This window comes from Coregonus clupeaformis, chromosome 2, assembly GCF_020615455.1.
Source record: "Coregonus clupeaformis isolate EN_2021a chromosome 2, ASM2061545v1, whole genome shotgun sequence".
Classification (NCBI taxonomy): Eukaryota; Metazoa; Chordata; class Actinopteri; order Salmoniformes; family Salmonidae; genus Coregonus; species Coregonus clupeaformis.
Window position 1 is genome coordinate 8979281 of NC_059193.1, and position 20837 is coordinate 9000117.

The 20837-nt window shown below is 43.8% G+C and overlaps 1 protein-coding gene across 1 annotated transcript; it reads left to right on the forward strand.

Annotated features, from left to right (window-relative positions):
- The first annotated feature begins 137 nt into the window (after positions 1–137).
- On the forward strand, positions 138–19304 carry trappc11 (trafficking protein particle complex subunit 11). The gene is made up of 30 exons (XM_045226372.1): positions 138–372; positions 886–1111; positions 1338–1507; positions 3281–3351; positions 3549–3663; positions 3836–3935; positions 4124–4197; positions 4640–4736; positions 4849–4982; positions 5070–5217; positions 5837–5930; positions 6100–6179; positions 7528–7606; positions 7725–7779; positions 10922–11067; positions 11605–11666; positions 11769–11901; positions 12101–12231; positions 13275–13430; positions 13595–13782; positions 14149–14297; positions 14481–14602; positions 14852–14971; positions 15083–15148; positions 15568–15724; positions 16033–16144; positions 16290–16381; positions 16522–16655; positions 17176–17343; positions 19218–19304. Exons 2-30 carry the CDS (start codon positions 905–907, stop codon positions 19260–19262), a joined length of 3405 nt encoding a protein of 1134 aa, XP_045082307.1. The 5' UTR covers positions 138–372; positions 886–904; the 3' UTR covers positions 19263–19304.
- Positions 19305–20837: the final 1533 nt, after the last annotated feature.

Genomic DNA, 20837 nt, shown 5'->3' on the forward strand with positions numbered 1-20837 from the left:
CAGAAATGTCATGGTCATTGTGTGTGACTTGACCTATTGGATACATTGAGGAGTGGCATGAACTGTTGTTGATTGTCCAGCAGGTAGCGGTAGCACTCAATATTCTGCCTGGGTTTGTGTTCACTAGCTAGCTAACGTTATATGTCAACAGAAGGCATCAGGAGACAGGAAGCTACTAGTCACTAGCTAGCTAGTTGGCTTTGCTAACGTTACTGTTTGCTGACTCGGGTACATTCTGAATTCGACATATAGTGGGAAATGTTACTTATGTAGCTAAGCCAAGACTAAGCACTTTATTTTTTTCAGTTGGTCTGAAACGCTCAGCCAGTTAGCTTACTTGAGTTGCCTTGCTAGTTAGCGTCAGCTGGCTTGGTAAGTAGCTAGCTTGCTAATCGCCTTTACTACAAACTACCATTTCTGTCACTGTGTGCACGTCGACAATTGATCATAACATGAATGTGTCAACGTGAATGTAGCCAGCTATTTCCACGAGCCAACGCAATCCAATTTGATTGCCTCTTTCTTTCTGAATTGGCTCTGGTGATTGTTGTTATGCCCAGCTAGCTAGCTAATAGTACAGCCATTGTAAGCTCATTAATCACAACTGTGTGATTGTATTTGTAGGGCAGTCATCAGCTGTAACAACTGTCAATACTTGTGACCTGTTGTATGACTCACATGTCTTTTGTTTATTGTGTTTTTACTGTTTTAGTATTCTTTTCACAATGTACTCGCAATTCTGCTTGTTGCTGCCAGTTGTACAATGTCTTGTTGAAGTAAAACACTTTTATTTTCTCATACAAACCTATGTTGTGCACCTGTCATTGCAGACGTACATAGCTATCTACAGTTGTAAACAGTTTGTGTTGTCTGCTCCACGTTCAGATTGCAGCAGCCTCAAATCATGATGAGTCCGACCCAATGGGACCTGCCCCCGGAGCTGTGCTGCCGGCCCATGGCCTTTGTGGCCCTGACCGGGCTGGATGTAACTTACAACGCCATCCATAGGGCAATCTGGGATGCCTTCTGTGCCAACAGGAGGGCCGACAGGGTGCCCATCTCATTCAAGGTCCTTCCAGGAGACCATGAATACCCAAAGTGTAGGACCAAAGTAAGTGCTGCTTGATGAGGTTGCCCTGTTTACCCACGTACGGTACATAATTTGTTCTCATACACAAACATTTGGGTCGTAGGCACTAAAGCACAACGGTAGCAAAACGGTGTGCAACGGAAAACAACAGAAACAAGCGTTCAGATAGTAGACGAGGCTACCTCCCCGTTTCAACCTGTATGTGTCATGCCTATAAGTGAATACGACCCTGTTTTTGTTTTCTCAGAGAACCTCCTATGAGTGGTACATCCCCAAAGGGATCTTGAAGACAGGATGGATGAACAAGCACCTGAACCTGGTGCCTGCCTTGCTGGTACTGTTCTATGAGCTGGACTGGGATGATGCAGTCTGGAAGGAGAAGCAGTCAGAGTGTGCCACTAAAGTAGAGATTGTCAGGTACTGTAGTACAACTCCTCTGCCACTGGTCGTACATGAAGATCTACAGTTGAACTCGGAAGTTTACATACACCTTAGCCAAATACATTTAAACAGTTTCACAATTCCTGACATTTAATCCTAGTAAAAATTCCCTGGTCTTAGGTCAGTTAGGATCACCACTTTATTTTAAGAATGTGAAATGTCAGAATAAAAATAGAGAGTGAATTATTTCAGCTTTTATTTCTTTCATCACATTCCCTGTGGGTCAGAAGTTTACAAACACTCAATTAGTATTTGGTAGCATTGCCTTTAAATTGTTTAACTTGGGTCAAACGTTTCAGGTAGCCTTCCACAAGCTTCCCACAGTAAGTTGGGTGAATTTGGCCCATTCCTCCTGACAGAGCTGGTGTAACTGAGTCAGGTTTGTAGGCCTCCTTGCTCGCACACGCTTTTTCAGTTCTGCCCACAAATTGTCTATAGGATTGAGGTCAGGGCTTTGTGATGGCCACTCCAATACCTTGACTTTGTTGTCCTTAAGCCATTTTGCCACAACTTTGGAAGTATGCTTGGGGTCATTGTCCATTTGGAAGAGCCATTTGCGACCAAGCTTTAACTTCCTGACTGATGTCTTGAGATGTTGCTTCAATATATCCACATAATTTTCCTTCCTCATGATGCCATCTATTTTGTGAAGTGCACCAGTCCCTCCTGCAGCAAAGCACCCCCACAGCATGATGCGGCCACCCCCGTGCTTCACGGTTGGAATGGTGTTCTTCGGCTTGCAAGCCTTCCCCTTTTTCCTCCAAACATAATGATGGTCATTATGGCCAAACAGTTATATTTTTGTTTAATCAGATCAGAGGACTTTTCTCCAAAAAGTACAATCTTTGTCCCCATGCGCAGTTGCAAACCGTAGTCTGGCTTTTTTATGGCGGTTTTGGAGCAGTGGCTTCTTCCTTGCTGAGTGGCCTTTCAGGTTATGTCGATATAGGACTAGTTTTACTGTGGATATAGATACATTTGTACCTGTTTCCTCCAGAATCTTCACAAGGTCCTTTGCTGTTGTTCTGGGATTTATTTGCACTTTTTGCACCAAAGTACGTTCATCTCTAGGAGACAGAACGCGTCTCCTTCCTGAGCGGTATGACGGCTGCGTGGTCCCATGGGGTTTATACTTGCATACTATTGTTTGTACCGATGAACGTGGTACCTTCAGGCATTTGGAAATTGCTCCCAAGGATGAACCAGACTTGTGGAGGTCAACAAATTTATTTATTATTATTATTTTATTTTTTATTTTTTTTTCCCCTGAGGTCTTGGCTGATTTCTTTTGATTTTCCTATGATGTCAAGCAAAGAGGCACTGAGTTTGAAGGTAGGCCTTGAAATACATCCACAAGTACACCTCCAATTGACTCAAATGATGTCAATTAGCCTATCAGAAGCTTCTAAAGCCATGACATCATTTTCTGGAATTTTCCAAGCTCTTTAAAGGCACAGTCAACTTAGTGTATGTAACTTCTGACCCACTGGAATTGTGATACAGTGAATTATAAATGAAATAATCTGTCTGTAAACAATTGTTGGAAAAATTACTTGTGTCATGCACAAAGTAGATGTCCTAACCGACTTGCCAAAACGATAGTTTGTTAACAAGAAATTTGTGGAGTGGTTGAAAAACGAGTTTTAATGACTCCAACCCAAGTGTATGTAAACTTCCGACTTCAACTGTATAGTGGTGGTTTGTTGAGTTGAAGCAATGTATATCATGAATATGTCATGTCATTCACAGAACAAGCCTTCAAGGAAGAAACACCAAGGTTGCAGTTGTCTTAATTCAGAAGAAAACCCCTCTTCCTCCAGGTAATTTCATCTACAGTTCTACAGAGAATAGATGTTGATTGTAGTGTTAGGTTTTATGATCAACATAGCCACAATATTACATCTGTACGACTGACAACCATGTCAGGACTGTAGGGATTGTATTGTGTCACGCAATGTATGTTTAGGCTGCATACTTTGACTCTGACTGAATTTGTGCTGCTGCCGTCTGTGCCTAGGTGAGGACCTGGTGGCTTCAGAGAGGGCTGCTTCCCTGTGCAATGCCTGTGACCTGTCTGGGAAGTCTCTCTTCGTCCTCCCTCACACTGATCACCTGGTGGGCTACATCATCAGGTAAGTCTTAACCTTGGTGGGAGCCGAGATCAGCTCAAATGCCCTGAGCCAAATGACTGATAGCCGTGTTGACACCATCATCTCCTAATATATTTACATTACATGTATGTTTGCCTTATCACAAAGCCTCCCAAGTATGTGTTATGTACTTATTGGTTGGATGCCACTGCAGGCTGGAAAATGCGTTCTATGAGCATGCACAGACCTACTACTACACAGAGATTAGGAGGGTCAAATCCCACAAAGAGTTCCTCAACAAAACAACCCATCAGGTGAGACATGACAGACATATTGTGTATGTTTTCCTGGTTCCCTATGATCTCCACCACCACTATGTTAATCGCTAACTCCTCCAAGTCTCTCCATGTAATTATTATTTTAATGACTTAATTTGCAGCTAAGCTAATGCTGGTTATTTCACGGCAGTGTCATCAACCGGTGCATGTTGTTGTTGTTGCAGTTGCTGTTTGTGAGACACCAGTTTAAGATTGCATTCTTCAGTGAGCTCAAGCAAGACACACAGAATTCACTAAAGTAAGTCCAACCCAGCTCAACTGGCTCGTGTCGTGCATATGATCAGTCTTACGACGCAGCTCTAGTACTGTCTTGTCACATCAGTAGTACTGTCTGTCTTGTCACATCAGTAGTACTGTCTGTCTTGTCACATCATTAGTACTGTCTGTCTTGTCACATCATTAGTTTTGTCTGTCTTGTCACATCAGTAGTACTGTCTGTCTTGTCACATCAGTAGTACCGTCTGTCTTGTCACATCAGTAGTACCGTCTGTCTTGTCTCATCATTGGTACCGTCTGTCTTGTCACATCATTGGTACCGTCTGTCTTGTCACATCATTGGTACCGTCTGTCTTGTCACATCATTGGTACCGTCTGTCTTGTCACATCATTAGTACCGTCTGTCTTGTCACATCATTAGTACCGTCTGTCTTGTCACATCATTAGTACTGTCTGTGATGCAGGTACTACAGGACTGCCTACAGCCTTGTACATGAGCTGAGAACCCACGAGACCAACATGCTGGAGATAAAGGCCATGGCTGGATTCATAAACTACAAGGTGCTTTTAGATCATTTTGAACTGTAATGCAGACATTGTGCTCCCAACATATAGACTTTGCTGTATACCCTGTTGGGTTACATGTGTAACAGAACCTCTTTTCTGTTTTCAGATCTGTCGACTATGCTTCCAACACAACACACCTTTGGATGCCATTGCTCAGTTCAGGAAGCATATTGATCTGTGCAAGAAGAAGATTGGCAGTGCAGAGCTGGCATTTGAGCACACAGCCTGGATGTCCAAGCAGTAAGAAGTCAATACCCCCTTCCCTACCTTTCTTCCCTGAAGCCATCCTTGGTAATAACACATCTCCACCCATTTCCTCACTCCCAGGTTCCAGTCTTTTGGTGACCTGTTTGATGAGGCGATCAAGCTGGGTCTGACGGCCATCCAGACTCAGAACCCTGGCTTCTACTACCAGCAGGCTGCATACTATGCCCAGGAACGAAAGCAGCAAGCAACTCACCTGTGTGCCCATGAGGTACGGCAATGCATGTGTGACTGAGACAGCTGTCTTTCACAAGACTGCAGAAGCTTAAGAGGGGAACAATATATGTATATAGAAACACTATTGCTGCACTTCCACCACACCGGTGTGCCGCAAGGGTTTTATGTTAATGTGTAATTGTGTGTCCATCAGGAGTGTGACACTAAAGACTTAGGGTGAGCAGAACCTCTGCATCATCAAGACAGTAGTTTTGTGAGAAGATGTTATAGTTCACAGTTAGCCATTGTTATGTAAATGACAGCTGAAAGTACCAGTGGCCTGGCTTTGTCCCCAAGTGAGAGTAGGTCCTCCGGAGCCATGGCCCAGTGAGACACGGGTGCTAGCCCACGTAGATGGAAACAGAAAAGTCTGAGCCTTTTGGGTAAAACACTGGGGGAAATCTCAGATGGAATCTCAACATATGAGTATATCATTTGTAATGTATGGTATTGATATGGGCTAATATTTTTGTTGATGTCTGCATCGTAGATTCTTCATGCAGTGCAATCATTCTAGCTTACACACAGCATTACAATAGTGTCAGAAAGCCTCTATGCCCCCTCATGGTATCCCCACCATGACAGTTATCACATGTTGTGTTCCCCCTCCACAGGCCAGTGTGAGTTCCCCCTCCCCAGACCACCTAGAGACATCCAGCGGAGCTCTGGACTTCTATGGGCAGAGAGCCTGGAGGCAAGGCCACCAGAGTGAGTATGCCCACCTCAACACTGATCTTTCAGCACTAAAAGTAGCTTTTATGTGTTTAGACTTGTGTGTACAGATATGATGTTCAGGCGTTGAAACCAAGAATGCTCTCCTGATCAGTCTCTCAGTTTCTAAATATTTATTGAAATATGTCTTCTGTTGTATTTGCAGGTATTGATCCCCCACACATGGAGAAGGAGAAAGGAGGGATCCTGGCACTGCAAATGAAGGAGAAGGATGTTCCCCACTCCGTTAGTCCACATTCACTCAATCACTCATTCACTCATTCACTCAGCACGGCACAGCCATTCTCATGTTCTACAAACTGAAGCCTCTCTCAGTGCCTGAAGGCTACACATTGCTACACAGCGTAGGGCTTGCACGGTACATGAGTGTAGACCTACAGTAGGTTAACGATAGAAAGTTCTAACCCTCATGGTAAATACACTGACTTTTGTGGAAGAAGGCCATGCCAGGTTCCCATGTCAAAGGAGGTTAAGTTTTATGGTGTATGACAATGAATAAAACCACTAAGCAGCACAAAAGTGAATTCTGGATTTGGATGTGATTTGGATGATACTGCATCATTAAGAACTGAAATGACTGGTTTGCTCCATGAACAGTGAGGAATAAATATATATTAACAGCGTTACCATATTGCCAGGTCTGAAACATGTTTTGTTCAGTGGACATTCATTTGCAGGGCCAGTTTCTATACAGTAAACAGAAGGTTCAGTCTTGTGGCACGCTTCACTAGTGATGTAGGGCAGTATCTGGTAATATGATTCACTTTTAGGAAGAATACCATGAGAACCGCACCAAAGTTTTCTTCAATTCTTATGGCATGGTTGAAAAAGGAGGAAATTAAGAAATTATCATAGGATTATTAAGCCAAGCAAAATACTGATTCTTGGTTTAACTTGGTTTATTATGCCAAAAGCTACTCTAAGCAATTTGCTGCTGCTTCCTCAGATTGATGCGAAGTTCCATACATGTATTTGATCTATAGCTTAATACTTCACTAGCCCTGAATGACTTACCCATATGCCATTATGATAAGATCTCTCTTACCAGCCAATCATATTATCCTTATTCAGTGCTGTAGTACTCTGTCTTGAGACCACATATTGAATGATTCGGTCTTATCTTGGTGTCGGATACTTTTACTCTGTCTTGACTCAGTCTCGGACAACGAGGACCCGTAATTGCTTTCAGAGACCAGTGGAGTAAAAACTCGACTCGGTCTCGCCCCTCCTGTCTTGGTCTTGACTCTGTCTAGCCACCCCTCCTGTCTTGGTCTTGACTCTGTCTAGCCACCCCTCCTGTCTTGGTCTTGACTCTGTCTAGCCCTGACAGCCCCCTCTGGTTAGCCCCTTTTTCTCAGCCCCTCCGTTATGACCCTCCAGTCTTGTTTCTGTACCCCCTCCGGTCTTGACTTGTTGAATCGGTCTCGCTTTAGGTGGTCTTGAACACCACACTATCCCTATTCCAGATGCCTTTTCCAAGCAAAGAGTGTGTGTGTGTGTCTGTCTGTCTGTCTGTGAGTGTGTGTGTGTGTGTGGGAGAGAGTCTCTAAATGTTCTGTTTGCTGTATTTCAGGAGCTGATCATTGCTCTGCTCAGCAACGCTGTAGCTCAGTTCAAGAAATACAAGTGTCCTCGGATGAAGAGCCACCTGAGTGAGTTCTGCCCTGGGCTGAAGGGGGACAGTGCATTTGGAGCATATTGTTACCATAAGCATCACTTTTGTGTACGTCTACATGTACTTATCAAAGTTGATTGTCTGTCTGTCTCCAGTGGTGCAGATGGGAGAGGAGTACAACCATGCCAAGGACTACACCAAAGCACTAAAGTAAGCCTTACTCAGCAGACACAGTGGGCCAAAAGTCAAATGTGTTACTAAGTCAATTAGAGTATAATAACAAATCCCCACTGTCATTGGGCGCATGCCTGACTTCTAGAAAATTACTGGACCAATTGCAACCATTGATGGCCACTACATTATCGGCAGCTGATCTCTCGTTAAACCAGAAATACGCGCTAAAATCATTATCATCGGAACAATTTAATCCTGCAATTTGAGGAGACTAAGGGCGATTTATCAATTTGACAATCATTCTGTATAACTGATATAAATTATTTATTTTCCTTGTTTACCACGGCAAATCTACTATGGCAATGTAGCCTACCCTACACATTTTAAGAATGGAAAAATCATGGTGTAGGATACATTTTTTGCTTCCAATTTATGTATACATTAATGATTTTACTTGTCTTAATAATATAGCCGGTGGCCATTTCTTATCAAGAGGGGAAGAAAGTATTCCTGAACTGTAGGCTACACATTTGACATTTGAAACTAAATTATGATTGTGTTATTTTTATCATATGATTGTATTCTAATAAAGTTATTTAAAGTTGCACAAATTATATTATAATTGTAAAAAAATATATATATATATATAATCGCTTAAAAAAACATAAAAATAGTATACAGATTTGTCTATGTGATTGTCTCTAAGTGATTGTCTCTACGTGATTGTCTGTGCGTGATGAGCTTGTTCATGGTTAGGCTGGTAGTGAAGAGTAACATTTCCTATGTTGTGTGGATGGCAGAGATTATTTATTTATTTGTAGAACAACGTGGTAACACTTAATAGTGAACCTTTATATGTTCCTACAGGACTACAGTAATTACGCCAGTAAGCCTACTCTGGCATATTGTACTTTATTGAAGAAACTATGTCTGAATTGGAAAGAAATGTGGTAGGGAGAGTAGACTAACGTCGTATTATTTGGAAGTTGTTATTTTAACCAAAGAAACAGGTGTAAGGTTCTTTTTGTTTTTTAATGATATTTAAATTGTCTATCACATGTTGTTGCAATCTATACCACTTTCATTTGCAATATGGTTATTCATTAAGTTTATTTTCGCAGAATAGTAGCCTCGATGTACACAGTGCATTCGGAAAGTATTCAGACCCCTTCCCTTTATCCACATTATTTTACGTTACAGCCTTCTAAAATTGATTAAATAAAACTTTTTCCTCATCGATCTACACACACTACCACTTAATGACAACGCTAAAACAGGTTTTTAGAAATTGTAACAAATTTATTTTAAAAAAATACAAAACAGAAATACCTTATTTACATAAGTATTCAGACCCTTTCCTATGAGACTCGAAATTGAGCTCAGGTGCATCCTGTTTCCATTGATCACCCTTGAGATGTTTCTACAACTTGATTGGAGTCCATTTGTGGTAAATTCAATTGATTGGAAATTATTTAGACAGGCACACACCTGTCTATATAAGGTCCCACAGTTGACAGTGCATGTCAGAGCAAAAACCAAGCCACGGAATTGTCCGTAGCGCTCCGAGAAAGCATTGTGTCGAGGCACAGATCTGGGGAAGGGTAACAAAAAAATTCTGCAGCATTGAAGGTCCCCAAGAACACAATGGCCTTGGAACCACCAAGACTCTTCCTAGAGCTGGCTGCCCGACCAAACTGAGCAATCGGGGGCAAAGGGCCTTGGTCAGGGAGGTGACCAAGAATCCTCTGTGGAGGATGGGAGAACCTTCCAGAAGGACAACCATCTCTGCAGCACTCCACCAATCAGGCCTTTTATAGTAGAGTGGCCAGACAGAAGCCACTCCTCAGTAAAAGGCACATGACAGCCCGCTTGGAGACTCTCAGACCATGAGAAACAAGATTCTCTGGTCTGATGAAACCAAGATTGAGCTCTTTGGCCTGAATGCCAAGCGTCACGTCTGGAGGAAACCTGGCACCATCCCTACGGTGAAGCATGGTGGTGGCAGCATCATGCTGTGGGGATGTTTTTCAGTGGCAGGGACTGGGAGACTAGTCAGGATCGAGGGAAAGATGAACAGAGCAAAGTACAGAGAGATCCTTGATGAAAACCTGCTCCAGAGCACTCAGGACCTCAGACTGGGGCGAAGGTTCACCTTCCAACAGGACAACGACCTTAAGCACACAGCCAAGACAACGCAGGAGTGGCTTCGGGACAAGTCTCTGAATGTCCTTGAGTGGCCCAGCCAGAACCTGGACTTGAACCCGATCTAACATCTCTGGAGAGACCTGAAAATAGCTGTGCCGTGACGCTTCCCATCCAACCTGACAGAGCTTGAGAGGATCTGCAGAGAAGAATGGGAGAAACTCCCCAAATACAGGTGTGCCAAGCTTGTAGCGTTATACCCAAGAAGACTCAAGGCTGTAATCGCTGCCAAATGTGCTTCAACAAAGTACTGAGTAAAGGGTCTGAATACTTATGTAAATTTGATATTTCTGTGTTTTTGATTTGTCATTATGGGGTATTGTGTGTAGATTGAGGGGAAAAACGATTTAATCCATTTTAGAATAAGGCTGTAACGTAACAAAATGTGGAAAAAGTCACATTTCCAGTCAAGTCATTTTATTTCCGTTTTAATATGTCATTCTTCCATTTCTCATTTCATATTTCAATGTCATTGTTCCTGATAGGATGTTACTTCATTGGGTTGGGAGTAGTGAACGCAGACAATTACCATTTCTGCTGTATAGTATCAAGCCAACTTGACACCGTAACAACGGCAGATCAACTGGTCTGCTAATTAAATCTGCTGTTCTTTTTCCGTTGCAACCATGGTTATTTTAGTTTGGAGCTCCGTGTAATCTCCTGTTTAGTAGCGTGTTAAGAAATACAGCGGTAATCTGCAGATGCGCGTTCTTCATTGCAATGCAGCCACTATGACTAGACAATTTCTTATTGTCATAAGTCCTGAAAGAACATAATTTGCCCCTTCATGGTTGCTGACAATTTATTGAAGTCGTTGTTTGCCATGCATTCCAGTAATTATGCCATAACTCTCTTTTATATTGGCAGTCAAAGCTGCAATATTATACATGTGATTAGATTGAATAATTAAACGTTTTAGATAAGTGAATCATTGTGAAACTTACCTAGCTATGTTGGTCTGTGTGTCTATGTGCAGACTGCTGGACTATGTGATGTGTGACTACCGTACAGAGCGCTGGTGGAGCCTGCTCACCTCCATCCTGAGCACAGCGCTACGGTGCTCCTACCTGATGGCCCACGTCAAGGACTACATCACCTACTCCATGGAGCTGGTCGGACGAGGTACACTACGGTATAGGACAGTATAGTACAGGACAGTATTGTATAGTACAGGACAGTATTGTATATGACAGGACAGTATAGTATTTTTTATTTTACCTTTATTTAACTAGGCAAGTCAGTTAAGAACAAATTCTTATTTACAATGACGGCCTACACCGGCCAAATCCGGATGCTGCGCCGCCCTATGGGACTCCCAATCACGGCCGGTTGTGATACAGCCTGGAATCGAACCAGGGGGTCTGTAGTGACACCTCAAGCACTGAGATGCATGCAGTGCCTTAGACCGCTGCGCCACTCGGGAGTATAGGACAGTATTGTGTAGTACAGTAGGACAGTATTGTGTAGTACAGGACACTCTTCAACTGCACCCAGCTCTCCCCAGATTACATTTTCTGGGCTACTGATTTAGTCAGTTTAGTATGTTGCCTATTTTCAATGTTCAGTTTGTTTAGAGCCTGGCCATCACCTTATCAAGAGCAGCAGAAGTCCATATTCATTTACATTTTTCCATAAGTTCCCATTTTTCTATTCCTCCAGCTTCTACTCTACGGGAGGAGCAGAAATCCAGGATTGAGAAGAATCTCATCAAGGTCCTGATGGTGAGTTGAGGAAATGGCACCTGTCACATCACCCCATGTTCATGTGACTGTTTAGCCCCTGTTCTGTGGATGTTAAAGCTGAGCCTGTGTCTGTGTTCATAGAACGAGGTCCCAGAAGCAGAGCCAGATTGTGACCAGGCCTCAGCCAAGGCTGCCCAGGCCCTGTGGAGTGACCGCATGTCTCTGGCTGGCAGCAACGTGTTCACCATCGAGGTGCAGGACTACGTGCCCTTTGGTTAGTATACCTCTACAGTATACCTCTACAGTATACCTCTACAGTATACCTCTACAGTACACCTATACAGTACACCTCTACAGTATACCTACCGAGATCAGTCAATGATGCATCAAGATCTTAAACGATACAAGAGAAATTCTGTGAACAGTCCACCTAACATATACCATCAATCTGCCCCATAAATGTGTCTTTCCAGTCCAGTGCAAGGCCAAGTTCCTGTCCCCTAGTTTCCACGTGGATGACCCGGTCCAGCTGCATGTCTACCTGAGGGCTGACTGCCCTCACCCTGTCCGCTTCTCTAAGCTATGTGTCAGCCTCAGCAACCAGGTACTGACCCACTACATAACTCTACCACCCCACCGCAACCCATACAGGTACAACCAGGTACTGACCCACTACATAACTCTACCACCCCACCGCAACCCATACAGGTACAACCAGGTACTGACCCACTACATAACTCTACCACCCCACCGCAACCCATACAGGTACAACCAGGTACTGACCCACTACATAACTCTACCACCCCACCGCAACCCATACAGGTACAACCAGGTACTGACCCACTACATAACTCTACCACCCCACCGCAACCCATACAGGTACAACCAGGTACTGACCCACTACATAACTCTACCACCCCACCGCAACCCATACAGGTACAACCAGGTACTGACCCACTACATAACTCTACCACCCCACCGCAACCCATACAGGTACAACCAGGTACTGACCCACTACATAACTCTACCACCCCACCACAACCCATACAGGTACAACCAGGTACTGACCCACTACATAACTCTACCACCCCACCGCAACCCATACAGGTACAACCAGGTACTGACCCACTACATAACTCTACCACCCCACCACAACCCATACAGGTACAACCAGGTACTGACCCACTACATAACTCTACCACCCCACCGCAACCCATACAGGTACAACCAGGTACTGACCCACTACATAACTCTACCACCCCACCACAACCCATACAGGTACAACCAGGTACTGACCCACTACATAACTCTACCACCCCACCGCAACCCATACAGGTACAACCAGGTACTGACCCACTACATAACTCTACCACCACACCACAACCCATACAGGTACAACCAGGTACTCACAACCCTCCCTCCTCTCACCACCCAGCCACCCCTGACCCATACCACCCATTGAGATACAATCAGTTTTATACCGACTCTCTGCTGACTCTCAGGTGACTCTGACGACTCTGGTGGCTCTCTGTTGACGGCTCTCTGTTGACGGCTCTCTGTTGACGGCTCTCTGACGGCTCTCTGTTGACGGCTCTCTGTTGACGGCTCTCTTTGACGGCTCTCTGGTGGCTTTCTGTCCTTCTTCAGGAGTATAACCAGTTGTGTGTGGTAGAGGAGCCGTGTAAGTCTCAGGATATCCTAGAGGCCTCCAGTCAAGAGAACATGTGCCTGGTCCCTGGCAAGACACGCATATACAGCTTCAAGTTTGTGGCTAAAACTGAGGACGTGGGGAAGAAGATAGAGGTAAGGAAAAATGAGTGTCAGTCGGGTGTCCTAAACTATGCTGTACTGGCATAGCAGACACACAGATTTAACATAATGAAGAGCATCACATTTGACCTGTGATCTATCTTATGGATTTGTGCACACTGTGTGTAACTTTGTGTTTAACTTTGTGTGTGTGTTAGATCACAGCGGTGGACCTGATGCTGGGCAGTGATAATGGCCGCTGCGTCTTCCTCAACTGGCGAGGCGGGGGAGGAGACGCTGCTTCGTCCCAGGAAGCTCTACTGGCGGCCAGGTCCTTTAAGAGCAGGGGTCGTGTCCCAGAGCAGCATGTGGAATGGGACAACGTATCCATCCAGGCCAACACCATGTGAGACTCCATAGTGTTCAGTTTAATCACACTATGTCATGTCACCATGTCATGTCACCGATTTACAAGATCCAAGAATGAAATGCTTCACTGTCTGCACAACAAGTTAGAGCGACACTTTCCATAACGCACCGCAACATTCTAAGTAACAGGAGCTGTGATACTGTACCTTGCCATTGCGTGTATGGCGTTGTTTACTAAGTCTCTGGTTAAACTTACCAGTTAAAACGAAGATAATTAGCTCACAGCACAGGTGTCAGAGGAAAATGTCGGCCTTTGTTTTTTCACACAAACAAGTTCAAAACATAGTTGAGTTGGTAACAGACGGTGCGTCATCCTAATCTGACAATGTGTTTTGTTTTTCAGGATAATCTCCCGCATTCCCAAGATCTCAGTTCAGCTGAGTCACGAGCCCCCTGCTCTGAACAACGAGATGTACCGCATCACTGTCTCCATCCAGTCCAACGAGGAGACCGTGACCAAAGACGTCAAACTCACTGCCGGACTCAAACCAGGTAGGCAGCATTACAACGAAACTGCTTGACACAGCACAGGATAGAACCATGGAAACAGAATTCTTAGAATGGGACTTGAATGGGAAATCTCAGTTCAAGGATCTTACAGCACAGCATTGGGGAAAACACTGACATACATTGGTTAGGTATCACAAGCTTTATTTGTCCCACCACCTTGTTAAGGTCAGGATGCAAACCTCACACAGTCCACCCATGTGACCCTGAACGGTTTGGAGATGTGTGACGAGTCCCATCCTGCACTGCTTCCAGACATTGCCATTGGAGACCTCCAGCCGGGAGAAAAGGTACATTCTCTCCCCACCCACCCTCAGGCCTGCACAACCTTACTGTCCATCATGAAAAAAGCATGGCCAATGGAGAATCTCCATTAAAATAGCTTTTTAGGCCATGACTAGGCTTAATCTGTGTCCAGGAAACCAGCCCGTCTTGTTTTACTGAGATCTCTATTCCCTCTAAAGTGCCCTATGGGCCCTGGTCAAAAGTAGTGCACTATATAGGGAATTTGTACTAATCATTCTATCTCTGTTGAACAGGTTGAGAAGTGTCTGTATGTTCGCTGTGTCACCACTGGCACCAGAATCTTCCTGTTCCATGTAGCCTATGCCTTGAGCACCAAGGTGGAGGGCAAAGACATCACCTGCAAGTGTCACAAAGTGAGTTTGCGCACCCAAACCTCACTCATTGGTAGTTTCAGTAATTGTAACTTGTGTCCATAAATATTTATGAAATTAACTGTTTGTTGACCATGGTTTTCTTTTTTGTAGGATGAAACCGTTACCATAGAAACCATTGTTCCATTTGAAGTTGCTGTGAAGTTTGTATCCACAAAGGTTTGTTAACTTTTTTCCTCTATTGATGTTGTTGGCATTGTTGTGCAAATGTGGTTTTGAATGCAGTTTTAATGTTGTTTTGAATGCAGTTTTAATGTTGTTTTGAGTGCCGTTTGGATGTTGTTTTGAGTGCAGTTTTAATGTTGTTTTGAGTGCAGTTTTAATGTTGTTTTGAGTGCCGTTTGGATGTTGTTTTGAGTGCAGTTTTAATGTTGTTTTGAGTGCAGTTTTAATGTTGTTTTGAGTGCAGTTTTAATGTTGTTTTGAGTGCCGTTTGGATGTTGTTTTGAGTGCTGTTTGGATGTTGTTTTGAGTGCAGTTTTAATGTTGTTTTGAGTGCAGTTTTTTTGTTCAGTTTTGGTAAGTCAAAGCTTGTCAGTGTAGCGACTTCAGTGATAATGGCTAATTTTGGGTTTCAGTTTGAGCACTTGGATAGGGTGTATGTGGACATCCCCTTTCTGCTGATGACGGACATCCTGAGTGCGTCCCCCTGGCCTCTACACCTGGTTACCAGCCAGCTGCAGCTGGCCCCCACCATGGCTGCCATGGACCAGCCCCAGTCCCAGGTGGAGCAGGGTACGACACCACCGCCTCTATGGTTGGGGCCCTATTCCCTCTAAAGTGCCCTATGGGCCCTGGTCAAAAGTAGTGCAATATACAGGGAATTTGGGATGCACGCTAAATCTCCCTCTGACATTGCTCTGCAGGGGAAGCCTCACCATCTAAGACCACATACTCTAATGAACCCAGTCGTTGTGGTTTCACAGTGGTATTGTGTAGGCTTTACCACTATAGAGTTGGTGTATAAGTCGTTTGTAGCATAGAAACACACCTCTCAGTTCCTTGTAGCCTAACCTTCAGGTTTGGTTGTTGTTTTCCACCAGTGATGCTGCAGACAGGTGAATGTGCCAGCGAGTGTTTCAGCCTCCAGTGTCCCCCTGTGCTCAACGGGACGAGCAGTGTGGCGTCTGGACAGTACCTCATCTCCTGGAAGAGGTGTGTCTGCTTGACTCCAGCCTGCCGTTCTCCTCTTCTCTGCTCTGACATTTTTCCTCTTGTCAAGCACAATGGGAAATTCACAAAGTCAAGACATTTTCTTTTCCTGAAGCTTTAACCCACTGCATTTGCATCGCTATTTCAGGAAATCTTCTTGTGCAGATGCACCTGTTGTGACGACAGTTGTCACCCTCCCCCATGTGATGGTGGAGACCATTCCTCTATATGTTCATGCAGGTACAGCATGTGTTGATCTTGATCTGAATGATGTATTATTTTCAAAGTTGAGTCTAAAGATAATTGATATGTCAGTTTTCCAGTTGTTCTGTCCCATTCAGATGTAGATAGCAATGGTTCCCTGTGTTTGGTGGTTACAGAGCTGCCGTCGTTTGGAAGGGTGCGGGAGTCTATGCCAGTGAGGTACCACATCCAGAACCGGACGGGGCTGGTCCAGGACGTGGAGATGTCTGTGGAACCCAGCGATGCCTTCATGTTCTCTGGCCTCAAGCAGGTGGGTTTCTGCTCCATGCCCTCCCCAACTCCCCCTTGGTAAACACATCAAACAAACTTGAAAGTAGCACAAACTTAGACATTGTTACACACTGGCTTTCACTGCAACCGTGATTTGATCTTTCAATTTCTGTGCAACTCAGCAAAGAGTCCACTACGAGCCTGCTACAATTTTGAGTACTATTGTGAGATTCCATACAGCTTGAGCGCAGAATTGAGTGCAGAACAGTGCAGTAGTTCCAAGCAGACAACTCTATGTACTAGACTCCTTATTGTTGTCAGTTCAACATGCAAGCCCAGGGTACAAATTAACTGAGTGCCATACTTGACACTGGTTGGTTTTGAGGCTGGAGTTTCCACCATTATTTGTATTCCAATTTAAACTGCTGCCTAACAACAAATGTAGTAGAGAATGATGGTTTTCATTCAGAATTAGACTAGAATAGACCATACCATTTGAGGACCCATGTGGTCTCCAGTCTCTTGCCCTACATGTCCTGAGTGTCACGGTGTTTCCCCAGGTGCGTCTGAGGATCCTGCCTGGAGCGGAGCAGGAGATGTTGTATAACTTCTACCCTCTGATGGCAGGGTACCAGAGCCTTCCCCAGCTCAACATCAGCCTGCTGCGCTTCCCTGCCGTGTCCGGACAGCTGCTCCGACGCTTCCTCCCCTCACGCATCTTTGTCAAGGTACGCTTAGCTTACAACCCAAAGAAATAGAATGAGGCAACTTCTTCTCTATTCATTCCAATTCTATGTTAGCACCCACTAGCCTCTGCCTGACTACATGGCATACTCTGTAGATCCATCTCAGTGTTAGCTGCAGCACTGTTAACTGACAGTAATATTGATTCATATTTACACTACCGTTCAAAAGTTTGGGGTCACTTAGAAATGTCCTTGTTTTTGAAAGAAAATGCAATTTTTTTGTCCATTAAAATAACATTAAATTGATCAGAAATACAGTGTAAACATTGTTAATGTTGTAAATGGCTATTGTAGCTGGAAACGGCAGATTTTTAATGGAATATCTACATAGGCGTACAGAGGCCCATTATCAGCAACCATCAGTCCTGTGTTTACTAATCCAAGTGGCCAGAAACAAAGAACTTTCTTCTGAAACTCGTCAGTCTATTCTCGTTCTGAGAAATGAAGGCTATTCCATCTGCTATCTATCTCCTGAGTGGCGCAGTGGTCTAAGGCACTGCATCGCAGTGCTAACTGTGCCACTAGAGATCCTGGTTCGAATCCAGGCTCTGTCGCAGCCGGCCGCGACCGGGAGACTCATGGGCGGCGCACAATTGGCCCAGCGTCGTCCAGGGTAGGGGAGGGAATTGCCGGCAGGGATGTAGCTCAGTTGATAGAGCATGGCGTTTGCAACGCCAGGGTTGTGGGTTCGATTCCCACGGGGGGCCAGTATAAAAAAATAATAATGTATCACTAACTGTAAGTCGCTCTGGATAAGAGCGTCTGCTAAATGACTAAAAATGTAAATGTAAAATTCCATGCGAGAAATTCCCAAGAAACTGAAGATCTCGTACAACGCTGTGCACTACTCCCTTCACAGAACAGCACAAACTGTCTCTAACCAGAATATAAAGAGGAGTGGGAGGCCCCGGTGCACAACTGAGCAAGAGGACAAATACATTAGTGTCAACAGTGAAGAGGCATCCCGGAGTCGCCTCTTCACTGTTGACGTTGAGACTGGTGTTTTGCAGGTACTATTTAATTAAGCTGCCAGTTGAGGACCTGTGAGGCGTCTGTTTCTCAAACTAGACACTAATGTATTTGTCCTCTTGCTCAGTTGTGCACCGGGGCCTCCCACTCCTCTTTCTATTCTGGTTAGAGCCAGTTTGCACTGTTCTGTGAAGGGAGTAGTACACAGCGTTGTACGAGATCTTCAGTTTCTTGGCAATTTCTCGCATGGAATAGCCTTCATTTCTCAGAACAAGAATAGACTGACGAGTTTCAGTAGAAAGTTATTTGTTTCTAGACATTTTGAGCCTGTAATCAAACCCACAATTGCTGATGCTCCAGATACTCAACTAGTCTCAAGAAGGCCAGTTTTATTGCTTCTTTAATCAGCACAACAGTTTTCAGCTGTGCTAACATCATTGCAAAAGGGTTTTCTAATGATCAATTAGCCTTTTTAAAATGATAAACTTGGATTAGCAAACACAGCGTGCCATTGGAACACAGGACTGATGGTTGCTGATAATGGGCCTCTGTACGCCTATGTAGATATTCCATTAAAAATCAGCCGTTTCCAGCTACAATAGCCATTTACAACATTAACAATGTCTACACTGTATTTCTGATCAATTTGATGTTATTTTAATGAACAAAAAAAATGCTTTTCTTTCGAAAACAAGGACATTTCTAAGTGACCCCAAACTTTTGAACGGTAGTGTACAAAGAATACAGTTGTAAAATTAACTAACTTAAACTCTAAATTCACCTTCCATCAACCAGTGAAGTGTACACATATTACTGTTTGCGTAGACTCTTAAGTAGTGCAAAATCAGTGAAGTATCCTGATACTTATTTTATTTTACATATTTCAGCCCCAGGGCCGACAAGCAGACGATGCCTCCATTGCAGCGGCTTGAAATCCATAACACCACCCCACTACTGAGTGAATACTAATTTAACTGAAACACATCTCTCACCTATTGGGCTCAACTGGAAAACTTTGCCCCACAGTATCACAGATGCATTCAGTTTTTGACCTTCTGTAAATCATGCTTTTAAAATGCGTTAACTACAATAGTTTACTATATAATCTTGATTGATCCGTAACTGATTCATATTGTTGCTTGCAGATCTAAAACCATAGGCTGTTGTTATCATGTCCTGTAGCTGTTACACAGGGTGCGTTTGTAAATTCACTCTGGCAATCTACTCCGATTTCAGAGCACTCTCGTCTGAGTGTGCCGGAGCGCAGAATAACTGATGGATTTCTGAACGCGCAACACACGCAGAATATGAACGGTGTCAGTAAATGTTGGCAAAGAACATTATTAAATTGTTGCCAGCAGTACAGTTAGTCACCAACACTCTGGATAACATGAAAACAGCCTGACCAGTTCTGCTAAGGCGAGTAAAATGGTCAGTGAGGTGTTCTCTCATTTTGTCTGGAAGTAGCTAGCAAGATAGCCAGTTAGCTTGGATGCTTGCCATTGTGAGGTCAGAACGCTCGGATCATCCCAACTCCTCAGCCAGAGCGTCCAGTGTGCACTCTGAATGCTCCGAGAGCGAAACGCTCTGAATTTATGAACGCCCAGAGCGTACTCTGGCACTCCAGAGTGAATTTACGAACACACCCACAGTAACTGCCCTCACATTGTAGTTAATCAATGATGCAGTTCCTCATTAATCTTCAAACTAAAACATTTGGGTGAGTTATGATTTAAGTGTGTCACTGACTGTCAAATGTAATGAATACAGTATAACTAAGTCTGCATAGTATTAAAGGTTTTTGTGAAGAATGTAGAGCCTCTCAAATGCCTTGTTTTTAACTTCAACCAACTGTAATGATATGATGTCATCAGGCCTGCCCTTGAATTCAAAGTTCAGTGATGTTTCAGCATTTAGACAGGTTAAATCCAACTCCGCTGTGGGTGATCCCTGGGAACAGTCAGGTAGCATGATGGCAAGTGGTTCAAATAGTATCTAACAGAGTTGGAGTCAATTCCGTGTCAATTCAGGAAGTATACTGAAATTCTAATTGTCTTAAATGCTTTTCAATGAGGACAATTTGGAATTGGAATTTGGTTTACTTTCTAAATTGACTGGAATTTAAATGGAATTCACCCCAGCCCTGGTATCTGATTTATGGGGAATAAGACTCATCATGGGATAAATACAAGACGTGCTTCAATCTCCCAATTTATAGGTGTGCCATTGGAAGTTCCCACCTTAAACAATGTCTGGAGTATTTGCTCAGCCTTATATTCTGTGGTAATGTGGAAGCAGGTATCATACATACAGGATTGACATGAAGGGTTGTTCTATTGCAGGGTTCGACAACTGGCACCAGTGGACGATGTTATTTGGCCCCCCAAAGTTTAAGGCAAAAAAATATATATATATATATTTTAATTTTTGCTTTTAGACATAAGACTAAAATAACTTTTATTTTATTAAATCTGTTCCCAAGTATTTCCACTCCTACAGAGACCTAT